At 48.7% G+C, this 27115-nt stretch overlaps 1 protein-coding gene across 1 annotated transcript in view; it reads left to right on the plus strand.

Annotated features, from left to right (window-relative positions):
• Positions 1-513: 513 nt before the first annotated feature.
• The window catches only part of tmem131 (transmembrane protein 131), a 68594-nt gene continuing 41992 nt past the window's right edge, over positions 514-27115 (plus strand). The window contains 4 exon segments of the mRNA XM_061226857.1: positions 514-640; positions 14478-14539; positions 15429-15469; positions 24626-24694. Coding sequence (XP_061082841.1) covers positions 517-640; positions 14478-14539; positions 15429-15469; positions 24626-24694 — 296 coding nt within the window. The 5' untranslated portion in view covers positions 514-516.

Below are 27115 nucleotides of genomic sequence, written 5' to 3' on the forward strand. Positions count from 1 at the left end.
CAATACGTCCCACGGGAGAAATGGGCCACTGTGTTTTATGATGGAAACCAATCCTGCAAATGGTAATAAAAATTCATGGAAGACCGTCAGTGGTTTTGAGGACACGATATAGATTATATGCAAGAGGCCATCCTTCACCAGCTCCTGAATAAACCCGCCCCAGAACCTAGAACCAACCCAAAACTTCAATTGTGCTGTACATAGACCAATGAGCATTTTGGAAACATGGATAGTTGACAGGTTTTATGGCGACAGCATTTATGCAGTTATTTTAATTAACTATTTTACTCAATTTGAACATTTGCAGTTTGTATATGTTTCCTAAATGTGTGTGAACTCTTCAATGTTTCAACTATAAACGCTAAGGAATATGATACGGATCCGAAGGTAAAATGCGGTAACGGCTGTTAAGTACTACCGGTCATGCCCACTTGGCGTCTCTCTTTCCGAATGCGGCAGTGTTTATATGAGCATGCAAGCACTTTTACACCTTCATTATGTTTCTGACATAGCAGCATGGCGAGTAGGGGGAGAACTCACACTTTCTCCTACTTATCAATGGGGACAAAAGCAACATGCCTGGGAGTCGTACGATTATTATTTATTGCATTTTCTCACGTAGTGCAAGCCAACAAACAAGGTTAGTTATTTAAAATATTTTGCCACGTTTTGTCGAGGAACCATTGCTCACAAGCAGTGAACTGGAGGTAGAGTTTGGCTAGAGAGTAGCCTACTCAGCGGCTAATATCGCTAATGCTTGACACTGCTGAAGAAGGCATGCTAGCAAGCTAGTCTATCTGACATTAGTGAGCCATGGTTGTAGTTGGTTTATGTGGCTCAGTGAAAGACCGAACGAGAGCAATATTGATTAAGATGTGATGCTATCCAACTCGCAATCGAGTGGTATATGATTAGCTTGCGTGCTAACTGTTACATTCGTTCATCATTCTCGTTTTCTATCTGGATGTCTTAGCAAGCCGCTTGTTTAGTAATCTCGTACCGCTAGCATACTGGACTGGACAGTCTGGCTAGTTAACTTGCTAGCTAATAAAAACATAAACAGCAGCAAGCTGATAAGTGAACTCACACGAGTGAAGTCGGTTATAATAACATAGCAAGTTGTACTGATTAAGCTTGTGTGATTGGTACTTTTTTTGGCTAGCTGGTTAGCTAATGCTAGATGTGTTACCGTGACTACCGCCAGCTAACTCGCGAGCTGTGTCTCCACGTTTGATGATTGTGCGGGTGAATGCACGAATTCAGACCCAGGCTTCTTCTGGGCCTGAAATTCTCACCAATGTCAGTGTTTGGCATGTTTTAGTCGGCATTCACCTATCCCATGACTATCGTGGTCGGTAATTGTTGTTTTTTTAGTAAATGACATTTTAGAGATTCACTGGATTGAAATCTATGTAGACATGTCTGAACTGGTAGTTTTATACTAGAATGAAAAAAAAGTGTTATTGAGGAGGAATTGTTCCAAGTTTGAACGTGACTAAATATGTTAGCACTAGCTAAAAGCTTTCAAAGTTCAGTTAATTCTAAAAAAAATTATGTAGCTAGGGAGAATAAACGGTCGCTTATGGTTAACTTGTTTGTTTACGTTCTGTCAATCTGTTCCCTGCCCTACGACACTGTTGTTAATGGTTGTGTTTATTAGGTTGGCCAGATAAACAGCTGAAACATTTTGACAGCTGAATTTGCTAACTTGCTACCTAACGGGTAGCTAGCGCTCTTGTAGCTGAAAAGCAGGCAGGGTGGAGTGACACGTTTTCAGTTTTTATAGCGCAAACGTTCGGCAGGTTTTCTCGGTGTGTTCATGACTTACTCGCGCTTGACAGCTCAGCTCAGCACACGTTTAAAAGCATTTAAAGCGACTGTTGGTAACGTTAATGCTTTAACCAACGTTACAGAATCATTACTTTTCATCTTTTGGCTAGATGAGGAATTTATCTGTTACGTATCCATATTAGCAACGTGTAGAACAGGGCAGGTAGCTCACCTTGCTGGTTAAAAAACAACAACTTTGCAGCTAGCTGTCCCGTACCTGTCGGAAACGTGTAGTAATTGATAAATATGACCATATTATTAACTGCTATTTTTATGACTGTAGATTTTTGCATATGTTTTACAATTATGCGCAACTATACTACCATGTAACTTGGGGGTAAGGAGCACTGTGTGTGGAAACGTGAATTAGTACCTTAAAGATAAGAACAGTTACTGATTAAACAATGTATAAAGACTTGATTGTTATTTAGTGACTAGTGAAGAGATTGTCCATTCCAAATGGCACTGGGGGCAGTTGCTTAATTCACTTTTAAATGCGCTGGAAGAACAAGTGATATATACTGTAGGCTACACATGATCAGATGTTATGTTATTGTATTATATTTTTAGTTCAATGCATCCTCAGTCTGAAGGATGGTGTGATTTATACCCCGTGGGGGCGTTGTGCTTGTAAGGTTTGTCTTCGCCCTGAATCTTTAAACTTTGCACTCCGCAAGACAGAGAGTGTGCTCTATCGAGTTTGTCTCTTTATTTTTTTTTGTCAGAAGGCTGCTTTTTGTTTGGATGGAATTGTGTGCTCATCACGGTTATGCGGCAGGGAATGACTGACAGGAAGTGGCAGGCGAATCTTGTGAGTGTTGTCAGGATGTTGAAGTGCAGAGGGTCCCCTGTAATTGGAGATTTGCAATTTCCATACAAGTCTCGCTTTCAGAAGTTCACCTGAGTTACTCATCAGTTGTTGCACAGGATGTTTTTGTGCAAATCTGCTGATAATGCAAGGCACATATCATTTCTTCCCATCTTGGTGACTGCTAAGGCTTCAGGGTTTATCCCTGTCAAGTTCTTCTGTCGTGGCTTGTTCCATATTTATGATTGTGATCGTTAACTCATTTTGCTGTATTGTGTAATTGACTGCTATTGCCCGTCTTGTCCAGATCGCTCTCGGAAGAGAGGTTTTAATTTCAGCCTCTCTTGGTTCAGTAAAGGTTAAATAAATCAATAACAAGATGGCTTGGAAGAAAGAGACTGGCATGGGAGGCAGCAGTGGTCAGTGATTTCCCAACCTTTGGTCACACCCTGCATAAAGCCAGGCTTTTCAAATGCTGGAAGGTGTCGTAAAGACAACCCAACCCTTCCGTGCAGACCTATGAGGAAGTATAAATGTGAAAGCTTGGACGACACTTTCATTTTTGATGCACATCGCTTATCAAGGGACAAAGTATAAATGCTTCAGCAGTAGGTCAGCTAGCCCCTGAGGCACCACTGTGAGCTCAATACACGGTCCAGGCCCAGTTATGATGCTAAGTTTGCAGGATGTTGAGAGGAGTTTGGAGAGAAGAGCCCCCATTTGTCCTGTTTCATAAGCATGTCATCTGTATCCTTGCAAACAGCTAATTTTCTTAGCTATGTGATACAGGCATTTAATGAACGTGGTGAACGGGGAGCTTCATTCCTTAGGTCAAGCGTGGATGGGGTAATGGCTTGATATCAAACTGCGCTTGGGCTTAGCAGTCAGTTCAGTTTCGTGTGGGTTGAGGCAGACTGTGTGCAGTCATATTGCAGAAAATCCAATCCACATAGCTGTGATTATAGGGACAAGAAAAAAAAAAAAAAAAGAACAATTGGCTATTACATAAAAAGAGGCTTTGATAGATTCTATGAAAACCATTACATAACTTTTACCGCTTGATGGTTGATGGGTTGTGTTGTTCTACAGGATACGGGGTAATATGGGATATCTGGACGGGGAGAAGTACTGAGCGTCAGTTCTCAAAATCTTGAGCCCCGCTGTGGCAGTTGCGGCCTGCAGCACAGCACAGTCAGTCAGTCCTTTCAGTTTGGAGTGTGTTCCTCTCAAACCGCCTCGGGCACAATAACGTGACCGCCCCGTGTCATCTGTATGCATATCCTCCGTAGTTAAAAAACAAATGTTCTCGTCGTCCTCTTCAATATTTGCATTCGACTCGCGCCAGCAAACACAATACCAGCTCCTAAGGAAGTACCGCGGTTATATGGCGATGGGCGAGCGCTGGGCGTTTGACCGTTCCAATGCCCAGCACTCGCCCATTGCAGTATTTTCCTGTATTTCCACAGAGTTTGATAGGCCCTATCCGCTTCCAGGAGTGGTCGTGGATTAACGCCAGTGGGAGAGACAGTTGAGACCCTGTAGTGAAATACAGGCGCTCTCATTGGGCTGGGATAAGGGGTCGGGGGGTCAGAGGGCGGATCGGTGGACGTTTGGCTCAAACGGGACGGATGTTGTTGCCTACATGCAAGGGTAATGTTATGTAACTTTGATCACATGAAACGTTAAACAAAAGCATGACGGGAGCATGTCCTCGAGTGGCGTTTGTGGGGGTTGCGGTTACATAAGTAGTGTTCCTTCCCAGCGGAGGAATCCCTGGCACTCCTGTGCAATGCAACTGCAGCTGGAAGGTGCCTCTTATTCCGCCTTAATGTTGCCTCGTATAAAACTGCAGACAGCTTTGCCGTTTTCTCTCTCTCTCTCTCTCTCTCTCTCTCTCTCTCTCTCTCTCTCTCTCTCTTCTCTCTCTCTCTCTCTCTCTCTCTCTCTCTCTCTCTCTCTCTCTCTCTCTCTCTCTCTCTCTCTCTCTCTCTCTCTCTCTCTCTCTCTCTCTCTCTCTCTCTCTCTCTCTCTCTCTCTCTCTCTCTCTCTGCCGATTTTCTCAGCAGGGGAAGCTGTTGGCAGGACAGCTGACTTATTTTACTGCACTAGAGCACCGGCAGAATTAAAGGACTCATCTGAGCGTCGTTGTCCAAGTTCAGATTTCTGTTGCTTAGGAAACGGATGAATGGCAGCAGCCTGTTTGCAGGAGGCAGTGATGGAGAACCTTTCTGGCAGAACAGAAACCCACTCAACACCTGGGGTTCTTGCCAATCGCTTATTTTGGACTTTCTACTTCACCTGCTAGTTTAATGAATCCCCCAACTGTAACTAAACTCAACCTTCTTGATTTGGTATGATAGATTTCTTATTCCATTTCTGTTACATCTGTCCTACTGTTGCACTCTGTTGGCCAGTGGAAGATGGCTTCCCGCGTCCTGAGGAGTCGTGGCAACATGCATTAGGCCAACGGAACGTCCTTGCTCAATTAAGTACCTGTAACCGTCGGTTACAGAGGTAGCACATGTGCAGAGAAGGACCCGCAGGTGGGTCGTTTATACGTTGCACAAGCGCTGCACTCACATATCCTCCCGACAGCGTCTTTGGGGAGCTCCTCCAAGGAGCCTTTCACGGATCGGATCGGATCGCCCTTCGAGATGGCGGGGACCTCGACCGATTTTTCGCGGTCAGACGAGGACTGAAGAGGACAGGACGGGGGCCGACAGCTGTCCCCCCCCCCGGCTTTGGGGGTGTCACTTTGGCGGCTTGTCACCTTTGGTCTGCCGTGCTTAACGGAGCGGAGTTGCAGTCGCTGTTGAAATGAGCGTTCGACAGTGAAGCGTGGTGGATCAGTCTCTGACCTCACCCTTTTAAACTTCAGCAAAATGTTTTATCCATGTTAGTCTACATGAGAGGATGCTAGAATGTTTAATTAACCAGAATGATAAACTATTCTGGAGATGGGGGGGGGGGGACCCCCTGCCTAAAGCCACCGATAAGTGAATGAGAGAATTGAGAGAATTGATTTCTGTACATGGTACGGTAGTATCCTAACTGCCACAAGTGCAGGGTGTAGTTATGGCTTTGGTGGAGGCTCCAGGTTTGAATTTTCGGGGTCTTGCACATTTGAGTCGGGGTACTTGGTAAGGGCCTCTGCCTTCCTGGCAGGATGTCAGCAGGTCTGTTTGAACTGAAGCAGCGGTGTCTCAGCTGCCTTGATGAGGCACGCGACACGAGCCTCAGTGGAGACGGTGGAAACCTACAGGAAGGTTGTGCTGTCGGTACAGCCGGAGAGGCAAACAGCCCGGAGAGGCAAACAGCCAGCCACGCAGTAGGATTGACTGCTCTTTGATTGTTGTCTGGGGAGCAAAGCTTCCCCTCTGCGGTTAATGATGTGTAAAATTTGAGCGCTGAAAACTCGGGGTGAGTGAGTTTGCATTTCGCAGATGAAAATGGAAAGTTGTTTAATGCCCCCCCCCCCCCCTCGACTTCCCCTTCTGCTGGTTTGCTTGAATCTCCGATATCCAGGTTCCGAGGTTCAGATCTAACCCGCTTGCGGAACATGTAAAGACATGTACTCTGACTGTTCGGCGGCCTTACTGTCGAATCCTCTCCATCAGACCCTCCTCGGTTCGTTTGTGTGCCGCGTGAAGTTGTTCTTTTGTTTGCCGTTCGCCTGCGACTCCGCAGTACCGTTTCAAAAGGGTTTTTTCGGTGAGGCCCCACTTGAATTTGTCGCAAGCGGAAGTTGCCAGTCCGCCCGAAAAGGGGAAGTGAATTTGATATTGTCAATATCTGGTGTACCTCAGGTGCGTTTCGTTGCTTTGAGTCGTTTCGGAAAATGCAGGTTTTGAGGTGGTTAATTTGGCGGTTGCTGTTTTTTTTAAAATGTTGCAATAGCCAATAGAATCGCTTCGCATTTAAGCTGACGTGAAGAAGCGGCGTGCGGTGAAGGATGTCCTTGAAACCTCCGAACGAGTTCAGCGTTTTTTTTTTTTTCGTCTCCGGGGTCCCAGTAGGTCTGTGCGTCTGTGGTTTGCCTTCAGTCAGGTGATTTTCTGTGTGCGCTCTGCTCATGGGCTGTAAAGTCCCCAGTGATAGCCGTGTACAGGAGTGATGCAATGCTCATACGTTTCAGGCCCGGCCTGTGGCGCAACTAAAGTCTGACCGTATGACCATGCAAAAATAAAATAAATAAAAAATGCTGGCACTCGGTCCGGCCTGTTTCACCCGGAGTCATCCGCCGTGATCCTTGGGCCCTCATCTCAAATTCTTGGAATAATATTGTGAATAATATTTTGAGCTGCCAGCAAGCAGATGCTTCTGGTGCTGCATGCAATATGAGGGACGGCATTACCGGGGACTTGCATCATGTGGAAGTGGAAGCCTTATTTCCTGAGGTTTCCCCACAGGAAAAGAGTCGGTCTCGGTGGCAACACACCTCCCCGGGTGACGTGGAGAGAGAGAGAGAGAGAGAGAGGGGGGGGGAGAGCCGTTTCATTCAACATCACCTGGAGCAGGCTGGCTCATTAATGGCCAGTCTCGTAGAGCTGTTTATGTATTTAGCTGGCTGGCTTTACAATTCTGTAACTAATCCGCTGGTTGTGTTTAATGTTTTGAGCCCTGCGTCTGTTTGAGAATGGATTATTACTTTGGCAAAAGAAGGTGATTTAGGAGATTTGCTATTCAGGTGTTTTTTTTTTGGTTCATCCAGACTAATAAAATGGCTGTTGGAAGCCCTGCGGGCTGCAGTGCTTCATGGTGACGGGGCGTGTCCTGCTAAGGCGGTTGTTCTCCACGCGGCGTGTCCGCACAGGCTGGAGCGTCAGTGCTGAGCAGCCTGCTGTCCAGCCGGGCAGCGATAGTCTGCTGCAGGTGTCGCTCAGGGAGTGAGAGATTCAGTCCGTGGAGTACCGCCTACCTCATTGCACAAGGGCGCCATCTCTGTTCAGCAGGGCTCATGGGAACTGAAGTTCTCATTGCCCATCTCTGTTCAGCAGGGCTCATGGGTACTGAAGTTCTCATTGCTCAATGGCGCCATCTCTGTTCAGCAGGGCTCATGGGAACTGAAGTTCTCATTGCCCATCTCTGTTCAGCAGGGCTCATGGGTACTGAAGTTCTCATTGCTCAATGGCACCATCTCTGTTCAGTTGGGCTCATGGGAACTGAAGTTCTCATTACTCAATGGCACCATCTCTGTTCAGCAGGGCTCATGGGAACTGAAGTTCTCATTGCTCAATGGCGCCATCTCTGTTCAGCAGGGCTCATGGGAACTGAAGTTCTCATTGCCCATCTCTGTTCAGCAGGGCTCATGGGTACTGAAGTTCTCATTGCTCAATGGCACCATATCTGTTCAGTTGGGCTCATGGGAACTGAAGTTCTCATTGCCCATCTCTGTTCAGCAGGGCTCATGGGAACTGAAGTTCTCATTGCTCAATGGCACCATCTCTGTTCAGCAGGGCTCATGGGAACTGAAGTTCTCATTGCCCATCTCTGTTCAGCAGGGCTCATGGGAACTGAAGTTCTCATTACTCAATGGCACCATCTCTGTTCAGCAGGGCTCATGGGAACTGAAGTTCTCATTGCCCATCTCTGTTCAGCAGGGCTCATGGGTACTGAAGTTCTCATTGCTCAATGGCGCCATCTCTGTTCAGCAGGGCTCATGGGAACTGAAGTTCTCATTGCCCATCTCTGTTCAGCAGGGCTCATGGGAACTGAAGTTCTCATTGCCCATCTCTGTTCAGCAGGGCTCATGGGTAATGTAGTTCTCATTGCTCAATGGCGCCGTCTGTGTTGAACAGGGCTCATGGGTGCTGAAGTTCTCATGTTTTAATGCTCCGTTCTGGTGGTTACTTCGTGGCAACTGTTAGTAACATGACTGCTGGCTGGCGACCGTCGTCAGCTCTGACACTTTCTGAGCACTGAAAGCTTCATTTTAACGTACGCTGTCCTTTGGGAACTATGAAAATGTACATACAAAGTTAAATGGGAGTTATTCCGCAACTTTGAACGATGTCAGTTTCCTCCTACCCGGAGCTGAGAAATGATCACCGACTCTCCGGCTATCACTTTGCTGGATGGCTCATGGGATTTGGAGTCCCGCAGTCCTTCCTGGCTGTGACTGCGTCTTGGCCGGAGGCGTACGAGTGTAAATCGGTGGCAGATGGCTATGTGTACGTTAGGGAATGTGTGTACTAGGCCATTCTCCCTGCAGTTGATGGAGGGTTGCCCATTGCACATACCGTTGTGCGTTCCAAATTGGGAGAAAAATGAAAACATTTGCGTGGTGAGAAGATGTTGATGAAGATACCGTGTTCCTGTGGAGGGCAGTCAGCGTTTGTGCACGTCTCACTGTGAATGTGGGACATTTGAATCATGTGAGTTGGTTAGGCTTGATTAGATAAGATCCCTGGCCCCGTTTTTTTTTTTTTTTTCTTTTTTTTTGAGAGGTGGTGTCCGTATATATGATTTAGCAGAAGAAGTTTAAAGTGGTTCCTCGTAGCAGCTACTGGAGCCTTTGCGGCTTCGTAAGGCTGACACTAACCTTGATGGCAGCGCCGGATTTGTGCTTCTCACCGAATTGGCACAACAGGCTGCAGACTGTTCCTCTCTCATTCTGCATTGCCGTTCTCACATAGGGGGGGCCGCTTTAAATGATGCCTTTTACTCAACATGGGGTTCCGGTTACCCACAATCCTCCACAGTGCTTCCTGTCGCTGTCAGCCGAAACGTGTGCACTGCCTCAAGAGGGGTGAAATAACATGGGGGGGGGGGTCTTACTATGTTGCGTAACCATCTGCTCGACCGTTGGGCACAAGGTGTTCTTACAGCGCCAGGATGACTGTTCGCAGGGCTGCCGGCTGTGTTTCGGGAGAGCAGAACGTAGCCTACCGCCGCCTGTTGCACCTTTGCAATGCAAGTTTGATTGTGCAAGTTAGAGTGTGAAGTCAACGTAAAGATTTTACTACTTAAGTTGGTTTTAAACTAAAGCGGTGTCTTTGTTCAGTTGTACCTTGGTTAGTTGTGCTCCGTCGTAAATGAGTCGACTGGAAGTGATTGGGAGTAATATTACGCTCACTAAATTAACACATGCTCTACCACGACAGCTACCACCTAGTCCAGCTGGTGATTTGTTATGGGCCTTTAGTGGATGTATTTGGACTGCCTTTTTTTACGTCTTTGTTAATTGTTTTGTTAAAGTTTCCTGTTGAACTCACTGGAAAAGATATTCGGGAGAAACAATTACTTTTGTATCTACTGCATGTCTGGCAGCAGCGTGGTGGTTTGAGGCTCATTTGATACCTTGGACCCTTGATGACTGAAAGCCGTTTAGCTAACAGATGTGTTCCATACTTTATCAGCATAATTTCCAGCTGAATCTAGTCCCCCTGCCAATAGAGATCCAATAGAGATCCATTGAAATGCAAAGCATTTCAGTATCGTTTGTAGGACAACATAAGATATTCAGACTAATGTTCATGGGTCACAGACATCAGGAAGTCATGGCATGCAAAGGATATGCAACATAATACTAAACATAACTACTTTCATTTACATAACTTTGCTTTGTCCCAAACATTATGGTACCGTGAAATTTGGGGGGGGGGCGGGGACTATGTATAAACACTGCTGTAATTTCTACATGGTGTAACCACATGTGAATTTTTTATTTATTTATTACAAATGCATGGAGTGCAGATGCAAATAAGTAAATGATGCGTCTTTGTCCCAAACATTATGGAGGGCTGCTTGTAGGGTGTGACTTGTACATGGTGGCCCAAAGCAGGCCTCTGCCGCTTCACTGATTGGGCCAAGGCATCGCCTCGGTTTTGTCGTAACCCATATGGAAGTAATGCTCAAATGCACCTCCCCAGCAGTAACGTGTGTGAGTGTGTGAGTGTGTGAGTGTGTGAGTGTGTGAGTGTGTGAGTGTGTGAGTGTGTGAGTGTGTGAGTGTGTGAGTGTGTGAGTGTGTGAGTGTGTGAGCGGGGCTTTCGAGGAAGTCAGGCTTTGAGGGCGCCGCATCGTGAAACCGCGGCAGAGACACGCGCACGCTGTAAATGTGCACGCTACGCGCTGTAGCGGTGTCGTTTGACCGGTTCGGGGGCACATTTACTGCTTCACAGCACTCGAAGCCCTTTAATTTGAGCTGGGTGGATGGAAGCAGCCTCCAGAATTCCCCCCGGTGATGCCGTTCCTTCTCTGGAACTCCCGGAGCTCTCCGGGTCCGGTGTTCCCTTCCAGCGAGCGCTTCCTTCGCCCTCAACTTTGTTTCTAAGAAATAGTTTGTGCTGTTTTTGGGTTGACAGATAGCTGCCCCTCATTGGCCGCACCCCCACGGCCTCTGTCATTTTGACATTTTGAACTCAATTTGAAATGTTTCCGTTTCCCCGAGAACGCCGCAGGGCTGTTCTCGGAAGAGTTGCCGGGCTGCAGATTTGGGTGATCTGTGCAATAGTTCAGTTACACCACAGCACCTGTTCAGTGCCACCCACATCTAACACCCGCGTCTGTCTCTGCAGGTGCATTTCACTGATAACGCTGTGTTTCGTGCCGAGTGTGTCGAGGCTTCGACGATTAACGTTGTGACCTCTGCGTCCGCGTGTCGGGAGCTCCTGTCACCGCGCTACCTGCGGTCCCGCTCCGAGCTCCTCCGTTAGCCTGAGTGACACGCCTGTCTCCTGCTGCGTTCCTCACACCGGACAAACTCCTTTTCACCGCAGCGAGCTTCAGCCGCACGCCGGTAGAGCGCATGTGACGCGTGTCGTCACCGCTGCCCCGCCCAGAACGACAGATGAGGCAGAAACAGCCTTTCATTCAGCCCAGCTTTTTTTTATTTTAATTTTGAATCATTTAAAAAAAAAAAAAATTTTTGTTTAAAATTTTGTATCTTTTTTTCAACCCAATTTGGTAGCCAAGTGTATCCTATATAATCCGATTATTTGCATTGGCTGGCGGTGCGTCGCTTACGACCCTGTCCCGCGGCGGCCCCGGGTCATCTGGTGGTCCGGAGAGCGGCCTCCTTCAGGCCGTATCGTCTCGGGGGCCGTGACCGTGGTTCTGAGGGGACCGGGGCGCTGGTGTGCGCGGCGATCCTACTGACCCCTGCCGAGCCCCTCCCTGGGAGCAGCGAGCCGATTACGCCGCTCCCTGTGAGCCGCGGCCAAACTCGGCCGGGGAGTCGAATTCCTGTCCTAGGAGTGGGACTGTGACGAACTGATGCCTGCATGGCGGTCCGTGGCTTTAGCCGTGCGACACCGCGGCTCCTGTTCAGCCCAGATTTTGCGTTGGTGATCGGCAGTGCCACACAGCGTGGCTCTGAATATCCAGCATTGTTGGGGCGTGGCGGGGAGTTTTCTTCACTTCCTGATTTTGAGACATTTCCTGTCTTTTTGCTAATTTTATTTTATGCGGTTCAAATCATTACGTAACATCATACATATTTGGCATATGCATCAGTGGCCACGCTAAAAGACACAAAGTGTACAGTCCTTTAATACCTGTGTTGAGTTTCTAGGCCTGGCTGCTGCAGCAGGTAGAGCAGTATAGTGTTGGGCCTGGCTATAGGGCAGTATAGTGTTGGGCCTGGCTAAAGGGCAGTATAGTGTTGGGTCTGGCTATAGGGCAGTATAGTGTTGGGTCTGGCTATAGGGCAGTATAGTGTTGGGTCTGGCTATAGGGCAGTATAGTGTTGGGTCTGGCTATAGGGCAGTATAGTGTTGGGTCTGGCTATAGGGCAGTATAGTGTTGGGTCTGGCTATAGGGCAGTATAGTGTTGGGTCTGGCTATAGGGCAGTATAGTGTTGGGTCTGGCTATAGGGCAGTATAGTGTTGGGCCTGGCTATAGGGCAGTATAGTGTTGGGTCTGGCTATAGGGCAGTATAGTGTTGGGTCTGGCTATAGGGCAGTATAGTGTTGGGCCTGGCTGTGGGGCAGTATAGTGTTGGGCCTGGCTTTGGGGCAGTATAGTGTTGGGCCTGGCTATAGGGCAGTATAGTGTTGGGCCTGGCTATAGGGCAGTATAGTGTTGGGTCTGGCTATAGGGCAGTATAGTGTTGGGTCTGGCTATAGGGCAGTATAGTGTTGGGTCTGGCTATAGGGCAGTATAGTGTTGGGTCTGGCTATAGGGCAGTATAGTGTTGGGTCTGGCTATAGGGCAGTATAGTGTTGGGTCTGGCTATAGGGCAGTATAGTGTTGGGCCTGGCTTTGGGGCAGTATAGTGTTGGGCCTGGCTATAGGGCAGTATAGTGTTGGGCCTGGCTATAGGGCAGTATAGTGTTGGGCCTGGCTATAGGGCAGTATAGTGTTGGGCCTGGCTATAGGGCAGTATAGTGTTTGGCCTGGCTGTGGGGCAGTATAGTGTTGGGCCTGGCTTTGGGGCAGTATAGTGTTGGGCCTGGCTATAGGGCAGTATAGTGTTGGGCCTGGCTATAGGGCAGTATAGTGTTGGGTCTGGCTATAGGGCAGTATAGTGTTGGGCCTGGCTGTGGGGCAGTATAGTGTTGGGCCTGGCTATTGGGAAGTATAGTGTTGGGTCTGGCTATAGGGCAGTACAGTGTTGGGCCTGGCTATAGGGCAGTATAGTGTTGGGTCTGGCTATAGGGCAGTATAGTGTTGGGCCTGGCTGTGGGGCAGTATAGTGTTGGGTCTGGCTGTGGGGCAGTATAGTGTTGGGCCTGGCTGTGGGGCAGTATAGTGTTGGGTCTGGCTGTGGGGCAGTATAGTGTTGGGTCTGGCTATAGGGCAGTATAGTGTTGGGTCTGGCTGTGGGGCAGTATAGTGTTGGGTCTGGCTATAGGGCAGTATAGTGTTGGGCCTGGCTATAGGGCAGTATAGTGTTGGGCCTGGCTGTGGGTCAGTATAGTGTTGGGTCTGGCTATAGGGCAGTATAGTGTTGGGCCTGGCTATAGGGCAGTATAGTGTTGGGCCTGGCTATAGGGCAGTATAGTGTTGGGTCTGGCTATAGGGCAGTGTAGTGTTGGGCCTGGCTATAGGGCAGTATAGTGTTGGGCCTGGCTGTGGGCAGTATAGTGTTGGGCCTGGCTATAGGGCAGTATAGTGTTGGGTCTGGCTGTGGGCAGTATAGTGTTGGGTCTGGCTATAGGGCAGTATAGTGTTGGGTCTGGCTATAGGGCAGTATAGTGTTGGGCCTGGCTATAGGGCAGTATAGTGTTGGGTCTGGCTATAGGGCAGTGTAGTGTTGGGCCTGGCTATAGTGTAGTGTTGGGTCTGGCTGTGTGTCTGGCTGCTGCCTCTGTGAACGGTGAGCTCCACCAGCATTCCGCCACACCGCCTCCTATTAATAGCCGCCGGAGAGCACCGCGGAGCGCAGAGTCCTGGGCAGTCTGCGAAGCCCTGCCGCGATTGGTCAGTTGCGCGCTCATGAGCTCGCCTACCTGTGAAGTGTGTAAACGGAGCAGCCGTGAGGAAATAAACACGTGACGGCGCAGAGGGACCCTTCAGCCCCGCTGTGCCAGACCCGACCTTTTGGACGCTATCCAACGTCCCGTCTCCAGATCGAGAGCTTTTCTGCGGCGGGTAGCTCAGGCTGGAGTGGAGACCTGTTATTAAAAACGTAGCGCCGTGTTTCAGAGTAGACCCTGCCCTCTCTGAGGACGGGTCCAGCGTCCAGCCTTATCCAGTCGCCTCCGGGTGGTGATGACCCCGAATTGGACGTTTTTCTGTGGCCCTCCTGGGAACCCCTGCGCTGCCTTTGTGTCGGAGGATAATAACGTCTGAATCTGATATGCTCGCAGAAAGGCGGTTTTCGCCCCCAGATTGGCCCAGTCATGGTATCGCACTGCGGAGTGATCCTAATGCGAGATCTCTTTTTGTTCGCAGCATTCATCCAGTCAGACACAATTTTAGAGGTACTACATTTTGGAGAAGGAGGTCTCTTACAGGTGAGTGTTCTCGTGCGTTCTCACGTTCCACCTCTGAAACCGTGACTGAAGTCTTCGTCTTTAAAGTGAAGCTTTTACTTTACGATGCCAGGTTGGGTGGGGGGTGGGACAGACTTGTTGCTTTTCCTTTCCTTTTGAGTGGTCAGTTGTGTGTCTGTGCTAGGGGCTCCTGTGTTGGGTGTCAGTTGTTCAGAAAGGGCCTCTGTTCCAGAATGGTTGCCTCTGAAGAGCTCTGTGAATTTGGCAGTGTTGTGGGGTCTCACAGCACAGCTGACACACACACACACACACACACACACACACACACAGGCTGTAGATTGAAATCTGACCCCCTCCCCCCTCCCCCCCTCGGGACCAGGAGCTCCTGTTTTGTTTATATGTGGGCCACACACCTGTGCTGACCGGATTACCCACGGGAACAGCTGAGGGCTCTCCACCAATCACTGAGCAGCCTCCCCTGACCCCCTGACCTGACCCCAGAGTAGCCTGGGACTGCTTTAGCTTTCATCTCAGAAGAATGAGTTTGTCCTGCCCCCCCCCCCCCCCCCCCCCCTAAAAACTCATGAGTCAGCATTGTTAAGAATCTCAATTAGAAAGCCAACCGAAGAAAAATGGAGGAATTGACCGTCCAGTGTAATTCCCCTCTCAGTGTAAACGACCCTAGCTCATCCGACTGCTGGGTGTCACTGGGAACCACTGGAGCCGTGTTAATCATGACCAACACACCAGCACACCTCAGCCTTTCCACACCAGTTTTCCTTTTTTGAACTTTATTGGCTGAAAAAAATAAAATCTATTCATGAAGCTGCATGCATTGATGTTTGAAATGTCATGTTTATTTTCACAAACCTATCTCTGCTTTCTAACTTTGAACAAATTCTCTTCACAGACAGAGTCCGACATTGGACTTAGTTCATATCATCAAAAAAGGTAAGAATCCACGCTACAAAACGCATGTGCAGTTCATTTGGACATGTACTCGTTCTAAATAAGTGCACTGCAACTACAGTGCAGTAATATTCTGCCACTCAGTAATATTGGGGACGTTGATAATCACACACACACACACACACACACACACACACACACACACACACACACACGCATGCGGTCTCACATGCATGCACACGGACACATTCACAGACATGCGCAGTCTCACACACACACACACACACACACACACACACACACACACACACACACACAGTATGCTGTTGGCCCAAAAGAAAGTAGGGAAGCACCTTGTTGGAGGGAGACAAAATAAGTAAACAAATGGCAGAACCTCCATGTAGATTTACAACCGTCTAAAAATAGCCGCCTTGCTTTGGGAAGGCGATCCCGGGAACGCCATGCGTTGTTCCAGTTTCCACACACACTGTCCTAACCCGGAGAGGAGTATTGGCTCATCCAGGGGTTGCCCAATGGAAGGGGACCGGGCGGATTGCGGGGGCGGTACTGCCCATGCTCCCATGTGCTGCTGTGATTGGCCGAGAGCAGTGACCTTGCACAGGGCAGCGGGATGCCTTCGGATGTGGTGAAAACAGACGGAGTTGGCGGGTATGGCGACTCGGGGAGTGGGCGCGGGTTGCCTGGTTACGGAGGCCGTGTGACGGAGTCCTGTCTGTCACGTGAGAAGCAGTCGCCATGTCTGTGCGAAGCTCACTTTAGTTTCTAAATCTTTTTATTTTTATTTTTTTACCCCCTCTGGGGAGGTGTTGAAAGCACACTGCCAGATCATGTCAACATGCCGTAGTGACTAAAAGAACGCTTCCTTATTTTTAAAGTTTTTTTTTTTCATTTTCCTTGAATTCCTCAAGCGTGTTTGGTGGGTGGCCTGAGGTGCTCCACGCCCCCTCCCCCTCTCATATCATTAACCAATGAGGTGGCTCCAGCTTGGAGGCCTGACTGCTTCCGACGTGAAGTGGCTTCCTGTGATTGGTCTGTTTGCCTTGCCTGTTTTTGTAGCCCAGACACGCCCAGCAGACAGAGATAGCAGTGGAGTGACATCATTCAGAAAGACCGCAAAAAGAGATGAGAGGAACAACATGTTTTCTTAGCCCCTATTCAAAGTATGCTCGTCTTTGGAGTTGTGGTTATGAAACGGTGGTTACCTATAGAGAGGACAGGTTGCACAGCTTGCTTTTGGATGCTTAAAATGGATCATCCTCAACCCTGCTTACTCATTTAATTATGTCTGACTGTTTCCCCTTCGAAACAGGAAGTACAACTAGACTGCAGTGCAGTCCTTGGAGAGGAGAATGGAGAAATGAGACACAGTCCCCATAGGGCTGTGCAAGCTCCGTACTGTCGTGTGTGTGTGTGTGTGTGTGTGTGTGTGTGTGTGTGTGTGTGTCTCATGTGCGTATCTGCATGTGTGTGTGCATGTGTCTTGTGTGCGTCTCTGTACGCATGCGTCTCTGAATGTGTGTGTGCATGTGCCTCTGTGTGTAATATAAGTGTGCACCAGATGATGTGAAAATGGAGAAATTCTAACAGTCCGTATGATAAAATGTAGCTTTCCACTTGTCGTCTCTTGTACTGCCAGTGTTAATCTCTTGCTGAAAGGGATTTCTTTAAGGAAGGTGCAAGGCAAATCATTTTCCCCGATCTGGCCGCAGAGCGTTTGATAAACCGATAAGGTGCAGGCAGCATTTTTACAAGTTTATTCTTGCGCCACAGTAAAGCAATAAAGCTTTATTGGCAGGTCTGAGACACGTGATGATGAGCATGAGGGTCTAAGTCTCGTGTCTCTGTGCTTCCTGTCTTTAGAATGCATATTTCAGCTTCTGTTTGGTCCTGGCAGTGCCCAAACACTGCGTATAATTCAGCCAGTGCCCAAACACTGCGTATAATGCAGCCAGTGCCCAAACACTGCGTATAATGCAGCCAGTGCCCAAACACTGCGTATAATGCAGCCAGTGCCCAAACAACCGCATATGATATAGGCAGTGTCTAACACTACTGCCCACACTAAACAGCATATAATATAGGCAGTGTCTAGCACTCTGTGTACACTAACCGCATATGATATAGGCAGTGTCTAACACTACTGCACACACTAAACAGCATATAATATAGGCAGTGCCTAAAACTACTGTGTACACTAACTGCATATAATATAGGCAGTGTCTAAAACTACTGTGTACACTAAGCGCATATAATATAGGCAGTGTCTAAAACTACTGTGTACGCTAACAGCATATAATATAGGCAGAGTCTAAAACTACTGTATACACTAACCGCATATAATATAGGCAGTGTCTAAAACTCCTGTGTACGCTAACAGCATATAATATAGGCAGTAGTGTACTTCACAAGAGTTAGAAACCCACCTGTAAACACCAAGAAAACAAAATAATAGTAAGTTAAATGAACCAAAAGTGGGCATATATAGTGTTGAGATGTTGCTCTATAATGTGATTCATTAGTTTTTGGCTGCAGAGTGTCTTAATCAGCAGCTTCAGTGTTGTTTGGTTTCTGCCACACCTCGTGTATAGCGCTAATGGGTTCTGTGAGAAACTGGGTCACGAAGCACAACAAAGGTTTTGCTCATTATTGTGTGGTATTGTGTCGTTACCTGTAGGTCGGTTAAGGTTATTCAGAGAATTCCTTTAGCTTGTTTTTTTTTTTTTTTTTTTTTTGTTTCAACCGCTATTCTGGTTTGACTTCATTTCACTAACAAGCTACCTTCACTACTGCTGCTGCTGCTGCTGCACGAACCCGGTTCAAAAGCAGAGCACCTTAATTTGTTTCAGAAACACTGACAACGGTGCAGCAAAAGTAAGATATAACAAAAAAAAAAAAAAAAAACTGTTACTGCAGCCTTCATCTAAGGCCCGCAGTCGGCCTGACCCAGGGTGGGATTCACTCGGCCAATCAGAGGCCGGTTTGACGCAGTTGGTTCTGAGCACGAGCGGTGCCGTGTTGCCACTTTTGCCGCCGGTGTTGAGGCCCATCTACACCAACGGCGACGACTGTGACTATAAATATGCCTGTTTTAAAAATAGTTCTGACTGAAGCGGACTACAATGACGAAGTCTGTGACAAATTATATCGGCTGGGATCACTTTCAGAGTGATTATTTTTTTATTTATTTTTTCCTCCCCAGCTGCATGAACGATAAAACGATCAAAATCCCAACGGGGCATCGCATGCAAAACGACAGATAACCTTCTGTAAATAGTCTCTCGGCTGTCGTTCAGCTGTGTGGATGCTCGCATTGGTTATGGTCGTGGATATAGTTATGGTTATGGTTATAGGTATGGTTATAGTTGTTGGTCTGGATGGTCTTAGGGCTAGCTAGGGCGAGCTGAATGCTGGGCAGGCCGTGTTTCGGGCCCTGCCCTTTGAGTTATGCGTTAAATGAACCGAACGCTTGACCTCCCAGCACACTGTGCGGTGGGGAGCAGCAGTAGGGTGAGCTATCGGAGAGAGGGGCACTTTTACCATGCTCATAAATTCTCATTATTTTGTGGGTAAATAACCGTGACTCACAAAAATGAGAGTTTCCCCCGTTCACTCGCTTTTAGAAGGAGAGGCGGCCAAATGGTGTGCTATTTGGGATCAGTTTCATTTAAAAAAAAAAGAAGTACAACTCAAAATGCCTTTTGTGGGCAATTTTGCAGCGTGACCTAGATTTTTCCTCAGGTTATAATACCAGTATTCTGCTTTTGAGATGGAGAAAGTGCCTTGTTCAGTGCAACCTGAATCTGCTGAATGTGAAATCTGATATGGCCTTGCATTCTACATTGTTTTTCATATAGGAAGTCTGGTGGTTTAAAGCTATTGGTCAAACCTGCCTTTCTTGTTTCGAGGGTTACGTGTTAATCGCGATTTATGTTGCAGCAGCAGGCTGCAGGAGATATTCCCCTTAGCCATGAGAAATGAGAGAACGCTTTGGATCAGATTAGCAGATTAGCGTAGCGCGTAGCATAATGGTGAAGTCGCTGGCCTTGCAGCTCCAAAGTTGCAGGCGTGGTTCCCAGGTGCAGTACAGCCACCATTCTTGCTTTGCTTTGAGCAACGCACATGAACCCAGATCGGTTCGGTAAATATCCGGCCGTACGCACGGATTGTCCGTATAGGAATGTACGCTATGCTAAGTCTTCCAAACGGCTAAAATCTAGACGCACAAAACGTGTCTGTGGGTGGGTGTGGGAGGGGTGTCAAAATGGACTCATTGTGAAAGTTTGAGTGTGTGCTGTGGAATTCACCTTTGCCCTTTGACGCTCAGGAAGATGTCGCGCCTGTGATCTCGTGAGCCCCGTTTAGACTGCAGGCCAAGCGGTTCCATCAGCCTGTGGTGCGAGACTTCCAGATCCTGTTTTTAATATTACTCCTTTCTGCCTTCCAGCCATTTCTGTCGCGGTCGGAGATCTCTGAGGGACTAGCTCTTTAGCCGCCCCTGCTTCAGGTCCCTGTGGTTGAAACCTGCGTAGTTACAGCCACGATTAAGTGTTCGCATTAGTGCCGTTAGTTATTCGGTATCATTTTTTCCCCGTTCAGAGTAGCTAGCTTGCGATGTTATTCAGAACTGACTCTGAATGACTCCATAGGAAAAATCCTCTGGTTGGCACACACACAAAAAAAAAATTAGAAAGACAACAAAATCTGTGGGGAGAGCTTAGAGAGGAGGTATTGCAGAAAGGTGAGAGGTGGCTTTGCTTGCTTTGTGCTGCGTGAATGGCCCCAGTTAGCAGCCACTTCGCCCGTGCGAGTCCCTGGTGTGGAAACTGACCAGAGGTTAAGTCTGTCTTTGCTGCGCGAGCAGTTCTGCGGCACGTTTTGGTGCGACTCGACGCGAAGAGGGCTCTTTGGTCGAAATCCCGGGCCCTTGACCTGCAAGTGGCCGCATTGTTCGAAAGTTTCTTAATTTAAATGCACAAGCTACCCTGACCGTTTGCACTTTGTCCCGAGAGGTGCTTCACGAGTTGCCACGGACCTGGACCAATCCTTCGGTGTCGGAGGGGCCGGTCTGTGTTCTGGTTTTTGTTCCAGCCGGTTACCTTCATTCATGTTTATGGCAGCTCTGGAAATTATGGGGCGACATGGCTCAGGCGGTAAGAGCAGTCGTCTGGCAGTCGGAGGGTTGCCGGTTCGATCCTGCCCTGGGTGTCTCGAAGCGTCCCTGAGCCAAGACACCCAACCCCTAAATGCTCCTGACGAGCTGGTCGGTGCCTTGCATGGCAGCCAGTTGCCAGTTGGTGTGCGAGTGTATGAATGGGTGAATGAGAAGCATTAATTGTACACCGCTTTGGATAAAGGGCGCTATATAAATGCCGTTTACCATGTTGGTTCACTCCTACACTTGAGCACAGTGAAATCCTCAGTATACACTCGCAGTCTGCAGCTGTAGCTGGTGCAACATACAAATGTCTGATCAAAACATTATTTCGCTAATAATGAAATAATGAAGAGCAGAAGTTGGCGCAGAAACCTGGCGCGGATCGGCCCTTGCCGGGCACCCCTGGTTCCGGGCCTTCAGCCTGCGGGGAGTGAGGGCTGGGTTACCCACGCCGTGCGGGGAGTGAGGGCTGGGTTACCCACGCCGTGCGGGGAGTGAGGGCTGGCTGACCCACGCCGTGCGGGGAGTGAGGGCTGGGTTACCCACGCCGTGCGGGGAGTGAGCGCTGGGTTACCCACGCCGTGCGGGGAGTGAGCGCTGGGTTACCCACGCCGTGCGGGGAGTGAGGGCTGGGTTACCCACGCCGTGCGGGGAGTGAGGGCTGGTTTGCCCACGCCGTGCGGGGCAGCGTCCCGCCGGCCTCGGGGCCCGGATTGCGCGGGAGACGAGCGCCCGTTTCACATGCGCGGTCTGCGTCTCCCGCCGCCGGACAGCGGCTGTCATCATGGCCGTCCCGTGTGCTCTTCCTCGCCGTCTGTCGTGCTGACCTTTGACCCCTGACCTTTGGGCGGAAACCGGGCCCCGGCTGCTGCTGCTGCTGCTGCTCTCTGGGACGGAGTGCGACGTGCGCTCGAGAGGGCGACAAGACGTCCGCCCTGCGGTCAGAAATGTAGACGATGATGATGGTGGCGAAGGCCTGGGAATGTGGAATTTAAACCCTGTGTCCGCTCGCTTGGCGATGTGGTGTGGGTTCAGGGCCATCATTCAGTGTCACAGTGCCGGACCACCTGCTGCAGAGCTCCAGAGACGCGGGTACCCCCACCGCCCCCGTCCCCCCCTCTGCTGTGGGGGGGGGGGGGCACGGCTCATCTCCCAGCTCGTGGGACGCGGTGGATTCTCTCCGCTGACCGTCCCGTAGTCTGAACTCAGCAGAAATGTCCTGGGCTTCACCACCAAGTTAAACTAATGGGAAGTCATGTCAGGCCTGGTGCTCAACACTACATAGCATAGCATAGCATAGCATGACATGACAGGGAGAACAGGCCATTCTGTCCACCTTTTCTTCCCACTAAAGCGTACCTACTGCTTCCCTCTGCTCTTCAGGAAACGGAGCCCCTGAGCTCATAGCATAGCTTAGCATAGCTTAGCATAGCGTAGCATAGCGTAGCATAGTGTAGCATAGCATAGCGTAGCATAGTGTAGCATAGCGTAGCATGACATTCACTCTGCTCTTCAGGCAACGGAGCTCCTGTGCTGGCCTGTCCATTAAAAAGGCCCCCAGCACTCTGGACTACTGAGAGTGACATCTGCAGGCTGCCCGCTGATGGAGTATTAGCCCCATTAAAGGCATGCATCTCACATCAGACCCCCCCCCCCCCCCCCCTCATAACTTTTATGTTTTGTGGCAGATTGATTTTTGAGTGATCATAAACTGCACTGTGTGCTTAATGTTTTAGCGTCTCGTCATGAATTTCTCCTGGTGTTTGTCTGTGATATGGACTGTTATGCACGTCTGTTTGGATTCAGACGGCGGATCCTCACACTAGTGACCTTGGCATAACCGGTTGCATGGGAAAATGTTACTTTGTTTAGATTTTTTTTATACTTCCCAAGAAAATTGGATTAAAATTGTTTGCAGAGACAATCAATGTGTAGGTATGTTCAAAACTACCTAGAGGCTTATCACTGGTCCCCCAGTGTTATATCGTTTTATAGAATTATGTTTATTTAAATGACTGAAGATCAATGTATGCTGATAAACAGGTTTTACTAGAGAGAGTGTAAAAAAAAAAGAAAGAAAGAGAAGTGATTTTACCTTACCTGAATACAAAATACAAATTCAAGGTTTGGTGAGCAAGGGGCCAAAATGAGTATTTCATATCAAAAGAAAACTCTTGGTGAGATCTGTCTAGTGGCCGAAGATAGGATGTCCTTAACCATGTTTAAATAAAGGGTAAAAACCTAAAGACATTTGTTTTGGCGCTCCTGTAAACTCCTGTAAAAACGCGCTCAGGCCTCTCGTGCACTGAACCCTTGAAATACCGTATGAATGCAGTGACTTATCTTGTAAACGAAAGTGGGGAGAGTTTGATAAAGCGGGGAAGGTAAACGGTGTAAACTCCCAGCCCAGGAGGAAGCGGCCAGGCCTGTCGCAGCCTGTGGGCCTGAAATCCAGCTGCTCCTCCATACTGCTCTCCATATGAATAAGCCCTTTGTCACCCCGGGGTCATAATAGAGTTTGATATTACACACACTTCCCCCTCCCCCCGCCATCCGCCTGCAGTGTCTGGGGATTAAGTGTGTGTGAGAGTGTGTGAGAGTGTGTGAGAGTGTGTGAGAGTGTGTGAGAGTGTGTGAGAGAGTGTGTGAGAGAGTGTGTGAGAGAGTGTGTGAGAGAGTGTGTGAGGGAGTGTGTGAGGGAGTGTGTGAGGGAGTGTGTGAGGGAGTGTGTGAGGGAGTGTGTGAGGGAGTGTGTGAGGGAGTGTGTGAGGGAGTGTGTGAGGGAGTGTGTGAGGGAGTGTGTGAGGGAGTGTGTGTGAGAGAGTGTGTGAGTGAGAGTGTGAGTGTATGTGTGTGAGAGTGTGTGAGAGAGAGAGTGTGAGAGTGTGTGTGAGAGTGTGTGAGAGTGTGTGAGAGAGTGTGTGTGAGAGTGTGTGTGAGAGTGTGTGTGAGAGTGTGAGAGAGTGTGAGAGAGTGTGTGTGAGTGTGTGTGAGTGTGTGTGAGTGTGTGTGAGTGTGTGTGAGTGTGTGTGAGAGTGTGTGAGAGTGTGTGAGAGTGTGTGAGTGTGTGAGAGTGTGTGAGAGTGTGTGTGAGTGTGTGTGAGTGTGTGTGTGTGAGTGTGTGAGTGTGTGTGTGAGTGTGTGAGTGTGTGAGTGTGTGAGTGTGTGTGTGAGTGTGTGAGTGAGTGTGTGAGTGTGTGAGTGTGTGAGTGTGTGTGAGTGTGTGTGAGTGTGTGTGTGTGAGTGTGTGTGAGTGTGTGTGAGTGTGTGTGAGTGTGTGTGAGAGTGTGTGTGAGAGTGTGTGTGAGAGTGTGTGTGAGAGTGTGTGTGAGAGTGTGTGTGAGAGAGTGTGTGAGAGAGTGTGTGAGAGAGTGTGTGAGAGAGTGTGTGAGAGAGTGTGTGAGAGAGTGTGTGTGAGAGTGTGATGTGACGCCCAAATCCAGCGGTCTTGGCCTGTACAGGTAACCAGAGTACCTGGATGTGATCTGACTGCATTCACCGGACCTTTTCCTTTTCCCCTGTCCTCGTTGAACCAGGACCAGTAAGCCCTGAAAATAGATATAGTTACTTATTTATTTAATTTTTTTTCAAAGAAGACTGTGTCATTTGATGTCGTCTTTGTTGTCGGGTTAAATAAAGGTATTGTGTCCGTCCTGTAGCGCAGGAAGAGGATGAAACGCGATCTCGCCGCGCTCTCTCCCCTCTCTCCCTCTCCCCGACAACTTCTTTTATCCGCTGGCTTTACGTTGGCGTCCCACAGTGGAACCCGCTTTGCATGATTTGGGCAGTTAGCTGAAATCAGGGAGAAACGCTGAGCCTGGAGTCGCCGGGCAGGTCTGGCGGGTTCCTCCCCCCCGCTCTCCTCACACACACGGCTGCACACCGTCCCCCACACTGCACCCAGGAGCCTGGGGAACACGCCACGGCATGGGAGGCACGCTGGCTCCCCCGCTCCTCCTGCTGCTCCCGCGCCTCCTGCTGCTCCTGCTGCTCCTGCTGACCACCCCTCCTCTCTGTTGCAGCGCATCCCTGCACCGGGGGAACTGCCGGCCCATACGGTTCGAGCCACCGATGTTGGATTTCCACGAACAGTGAGTGCCCCTTTTTCAGTCTGTCGTACCCGTGCTGGGGGGGGTTGGGTGTGGAGCTCTATGCAGCCAAGCTGAGGAGCAGAGTCTCCAAATACTTCGTTTGGCAATACTTTCGTTTTCTTTCCTCAAGAACTCTGAACCACTGCTCTTGACAGCATAATGGCTCCATATGTCCTGTGGGTGTGTCTCTGTGTCTGGGCGTGTGGGTGTCTGTGTGGGTATCTGTGTATCTGTGTATCTGTGTATCTGTGTATCTGTGTATCTGTGTATCTGTGTATCTGTGTATCTGTGTATCTGTGTATCTGTGTATCTGTGTATCTGTGTGTATATCAGTGTGGGTCAGTGTGTGTCAGTTTGTGTCAGTGTGTGTGTCAGTGTGTGTGTCTGTGTCTGTGTGTGTGTGTCAGTGTGTGTCAGTGTGTGTGTGTCAGTGTGTGTCTGTCAGTGTGTGTGTGTCAGTGTGTGTGTGTCAGTGTGTGTGTCAGTGTGTGTGTCAGTGTGTGTGTCAGTGTGTGTGTCAGTGTGTGTGTCAGTGTGTGTGTCAGTGTGTGTCTGTGTGTGTTTACCGCAGCTGCTGTCTTTGTGCAGAAGTTTAAAATACTCTGAATGGGTGCAGAGATCTATAACTCTTCTGTAATTGAGACTGCCAGGCGAATGCCCTTCCTGTAGATTCTTCTGCCACTTCTGTTATTGTGACAGGCAGCCGTCTATTCACTTGACTTTCTCCAAGGCAGCCCGTGCGATTATCCGGACTGTTGCTTCTGATGGTGGTGATGACCTGTGTAAAGGTGGTGTTTGCTGTGCTTGAACGGTACGGTTCATCAGAGAGTGATGTCTGCGGTACTTTATATGGGGATATTTGTTGAAAACAAGCCATGCTTTAGCATGGAGTTGTGCACAATGTTCACTCTTTGTGAGGATTCAGTGGCGATAGGCTCTGCTTCAGATGCCACTAAAGCCCAGCAGGACAGTTAAGTGGACTTTTAACATGTTCAGTGCGGCCTGCCTGATGGAAGAGCATCTGTCCTGGAAGACCAGATTGCAGAAAGCGTGGTATTGTGAAGACATTGGAGTGCGTTCAGAATAATGGGCCGACATAGACTATTGTTGATTTTTTTCTTTGTTTTATACCTCATAAATTATGGAGACATGTTGTTATTACATCAGCAGCTTATAAAGAAATGCTTCAGCCATTGAGTCAATATTACTGAAATAGTACTTCAGGTATTTACAACACCCAAACCACAATGAGGTGATCCATATGAGACTGGACTTGTCAGCCACATGGCGGCACTGTCTCTGACCCAAACCAAGGATTAACACGTCGTGCTTTCAGTTTATTTCATCATGAGAGAAATTATTTGGAAATATTACATTTTTGTATATTGGCTTCATACCATTAGCCTTTCCCGATTCTGCCTGACTATTAATAGCTACCACAAAAATACCACAATTTTTAAAAATAAAATATTATTTTTCTGGGACCTGGAAACACTACCCCAAAAAATGGACGGCGGTTGAATTCCACACTGCTCTGCCGTAGAATGTTTCGAATAGAAAATGCACATAGTTGGAATGCAGAGGTTTGTTCACCCAAGGTTTTGTCATACGGGGCCGTTCGTGTACGTGCATACATACATTGGGACAGTCGTCTGTGACTTCTGCATTGTATGACGTGACCTCCTTTGCTCTGTCAGGTGTACACCTTTCAGTACATTATAGAAAGACAAGATCTTCTTTTTAAAAGCACTGCAGCGGCAAAATGTGTGATTGAAGTATTGTTGTGTGAGGATGTATCGTCTGCAGGTGTTTAAATGCCTCTCTGTAAAAACACAAAACTGCTCCGTGCTGACATGTCAAGAAAGGAGAGGTGTTTATTTGTAATTTATTTTAATTTCATTTTTAAACAAAAGAGAGCTTCAGGCAAAACTCACACTTCACTCCACATTCATGGGGCTTTGCCAGAAGCCTTCTGGGTGAGTGTGTGTGTGTGTGTGTGTGTGTGTCTGAGTCTGAGTCTGAGTCTGAGTCTGAGTCTGAGTCTGAGTCTGAGTCTGAGTCTGAGTCTGAGTCTGAGTCTGAGTCTGAGTCTGAGTCTGAGTCTGAGTCTGAGTCTGAGTCTGAGTCGTGCTTTGGTGTATGTGTGTGTCTGTGTGGTGCTTTGGTCTGTGTGTGTGGTGTGTTTGATTGGCGTGGGTGGGGGTTTCTGTGCATCTGTGTCTATGTGGTGTTTTGGTCTGTGCGTGTGGTGTGTTTGATTGGTGTGGGTGGGGGTGTGTGTGTGTGTGTGTGTCGGTGTTTGTGCGGTGTTTTTGTCTGTGTGTGTGTCTGTGTTTGGTCTGGGTCGGTGTGTGTGTGATGTGTTTGATTGGTCTGGGTGTGTGTGTGGGGTGTTTGATTGGTCTAGGTGGGTGTGTGTGT

Source organism: Conger conger, chromosome 17 (genome assembly GCF_963514075.1).
Source record: "Conger conger chromosome 17, fConCon1.1, whole genome shotgun sequence".
In the NCBI taxonomy this organism is placed as follows: Eukaryota; Metazoa; Chordata; class Actinopteri; order Anguilliformes; family Congridae; genus Conger; species Conger conger.